The sequence below is a fragment of the Solanum tuberosum genome, unplaced genomic scaffold (assembly GCF_000226075.1).
Source record: "Solanum tuberosum cultivar DM 1-3 516 R44 unplaced genomic scaffold, SolTub_3.0 scf00773, whole genome shotgun sequence".
Lineage (NCBI taxonomy): Eukaryota > Viridiplantae > Streptophyta > Magnoliopsida > Solanales > Solanaceae > Solanum > Solanum tuberosum.
Genome location: NW_006239682.1, coordinates 65,165 through 68,205, shown reverse-complemented (window position 1 = coordinate 68,205; position 3,041 = coordinate 65,165). Strand labels below are relative to the sequence as shown.

At 35.4% G+C, this 3,041-nt stretch overlaps 1 protein-coding gene across 1 annotated transcript; it reads right to left on the bottom strand.

Moving 5' to 3' along the window:
* Positions 1–759, bottom strand: LOC107059028 (uncharacterized mitochondrial protein AtMg00810-like). Its single transcript, XM_015305398.1, has 3 exons — positions 614–759; positions 301–519; positions 1–229 (listed from the first exon to the last, which is right to left on the bottom strand). Exons 1-3 carry the CDS (start codon positions 757–759, stop codon positions 1–3), a joined length of 594 nt encoding a protein of 197 aa, XP_015160884.1.
* Between the last annotated feature and the right edge of the window lie 2,282 nt (positions 760–3,041).

Here is a 3,041-nt window from a genome sequence, read left to right as displayed (position 1 = left end):
TCACATCACTTCCATCTGAGACTCTTTAGGAGCATGCATGAACTGGCTTAATGTCTGAACTGCAAATGCAATATCTACTCTGGTCATGGTTAAGTATAACAATATCCCCACTAATCTTTGATACTTCCCAATATCTTTTAAGGGCTCATCTGATTTTGTAACTTCTGATCCTAGGACATGTGAATTATATTGGATGGATGTTAACCTCAAACTAGGATCCAAAGGTGTACTGGTTTGGCTCCACTTAAACCCATTTCAGAATTCAACTACAATGCATACTTGCGCTGGCTCATTACATACCATTCCTTGGACTTGGCAAACTCAATACCAAGAAAGAACTTCAGCTCCCCCAAATCTTTCATCTTGAACTTGAGCTTTAAGTCATTTCTAGTATGAGAAATTAAGTCATTGCAACTTCCTGTTATCAACAAGTCATCTACATAAACAAGCACTACTATCAACTCTTTACCTACTCTATTAGTAAAGAGAATAGTCATAATGACTTTGAACAAATCCCAGCTGAATCAATGCCTCAGTCAGTTTAAAATTCCACTGTCATGGTGCTTATTTTAGACCATATAAAGACTTATGAAGCTTGCAGACCTTACCAGACCATTCATGTCTGCAAAAACCAGGAGGAACCACAATGTATATATCTTTAGGAAGATCACCTTGTAAAAAAGCATTGTGTACATCCATTTGAACCACATACCAATGCCTGGCATGAGCAATAACTAACACTGATCTAATAGTTACCATCTTGGCAACATGGGAGAATGTTTCTGAATAATCTATACCTTCTATTTGACTAAACCTCTCACGACCCGAGTCTACACCCTGGACGTAGCCGGGACTCAAAGACCATTGTTGGTCCCCAAGCGAACCCTCATCCTGGCTGACTACAAGCGGAAGACTAACTTAAGCACGCAAAAGCTTAAAACTGAAATAAAATTTAATAAACTCAACTTTGTAAAACATTAACTCAAATGAACAACTTAGAATAAAATTAATATATTCAACTAGCCATAAAATAGGCAACTTAAGTCTTTAAAACATTTAATAAAATAAATAATACAGACTTATCAACTTTACTGACTATCTATGAAGTCTCAACTGATGAAGATGGAAGTCAGGATAAGACCCAAGACATCCTAACTAAACTAAAAAGTAAATGAAATCCTCCGGAAACAAGGAGGCTCACCATAGCTAACTCGAACTCCCGGATGTCTCAATGAATCTCATATTGATGATCCTGAATACCAGTGTCTGTATCATGAAAAGATGCAGGCCAAATGGCTCTGTACGTGGAATGTACGAGCATGTAAGGGGAATTCTAAAACATAAACATAAGCTTGAAACTTGATAAAAAGGAAACATACTTACCTCTTCTCAAACTTACTCAACTCAAGGAATACTCAAGGATATTCAAAACTACTCAAACTTACTCAACTCAGAAGTACTCAAGGATAAGATAATCAACTCAGAGATTAGATACTCAAATCAAAGATATGATATTCGACTCTGGGTACTCAACTCAATATAAAGCAACAATACACATGTAATATATGGAAATCTTTATAAAACAGTAATAACAACTTAGTTTGTTAAAGAAAATGCAATAACAAACTCAACTTTACTTATATAATAATGTAATATAGTTTATGTGGGAGTTTCAATAACCGACAACCACCACTATGAGCCTAAGTAGTGATACTAACGTTTTGCCCACGCTGCCAGAACTGTCCTATACTTTGTCATCATATAGAACGCTTAACTTAGTGGATCTACTAGTTTAACTTATGTGATCATCTAAAAAGCATGGATGAGATAATTACTCAAAACTTAGCTTAAAAGCTCTCTTGGAATCGATGTTCCCTTTCTTGCTCAAAACTCTTTTGGAAATCTCAGTTTCCTCTCATCTTAAATGTGAAAACATTTACTCTTGGGAATACTTAGTTCCCATATATCATTTTAAAGAAAATGAACTCTACTCTTACTCTTTAATCAACTCAAAGCTTAAATCTTAAAGCAAAGTTAAAACGTTTGTAAAAGACTTCTTAAAATATGGTTCATACCGAATTATGGATGTGAACGACTCAATTCATGGTTTCCAATAACCATAGTTAGAACTCAATACTTGGAACTCAAGAACTTCAATGATACTACTAATTTCAATAATGCTCAACTCAAAAGGTTCATGCGAAATTATGAGCATGAACTACTCAATTCAAGGACTCAAAGATACTTCTCATCTCAAGATTGTTCGACTTATAATGTTCATGCGGAATTATGGGCATGAACAACTCAACTCATGGACTTCATAGGTAATAGGTAATGGTCCCATAATTAGGAATGTAATCTCAAATGGGTTAGAAACTCAATACTTAAGACTTAGGACATGAAGATATTACTCCTCTTATAGATACTCAACTTCTAAAGTTCATGCAGAATTTATGGGCATGAACGACTTGACTCGTAGGTCTACATAACATTATGGAACTCTTGTATAAAACTCTTCTCATTCTCATACTTACTTTCTCAAAATTTAACTCAAATCGATTATGGATCTCCAAGGATTCACAATTGAACTCAAAACTTTCTTGAACTTTACTCTTAACTCTCTTTTGAATGTGAATTATGAATTCAAGAGTTATGATTCATGCTAAGAAAGATCTCATGATGACAAATTAGACTCATGAATACATTCTCCTCACTCTCATGCTCACTTACTCGAGTCTTGAAACAAGTTACTAGAAGTTGTAGAAGACTCCACAAAATGACTCAAAGGGACTTTCTTAGAATGTTCGAAAGAATTCTCAAAACGTAACTCTTAACTCTACCTTGAATTTGAATTATAAATTCAAGGTTATGATCATGTGAGGAATGATTTTAGGTGTTTAGAAGTAGCTTAGAGTAGTTAGAATTGAAAAGGAGTGAAGGTACTCTTCGAAAGAACTCAAACGGAGCAACCGATTGCAAACTGGACGGGGCAGGCGACCCTAGGGCTATGGGTGGCACGGAGCGCCAGACCCTAAGATTCA

Coding starts and splice junctions, on each gene's coding strand:
- LOC107059028 (XM_015305398.1), bottom strand. CDS start 759: ATGGTAACTATTAGATCAGTGTTAGTTATTGCTCATGCCAGGCATTGG. Junction 520..613: donor GGTTTTTGCAGACATGAATG/GTCTGGTAAGGT, acceptor GCATTGATTCAG/CTGGGATTTGTTCAAAGTCA. Junction 230..300: donor TTTGCCAAGTCCAAGGAATG/GTATGTAATGAG, acceptor GAGCCAAACCAG/TACACCTTTGGATCCTAGTT.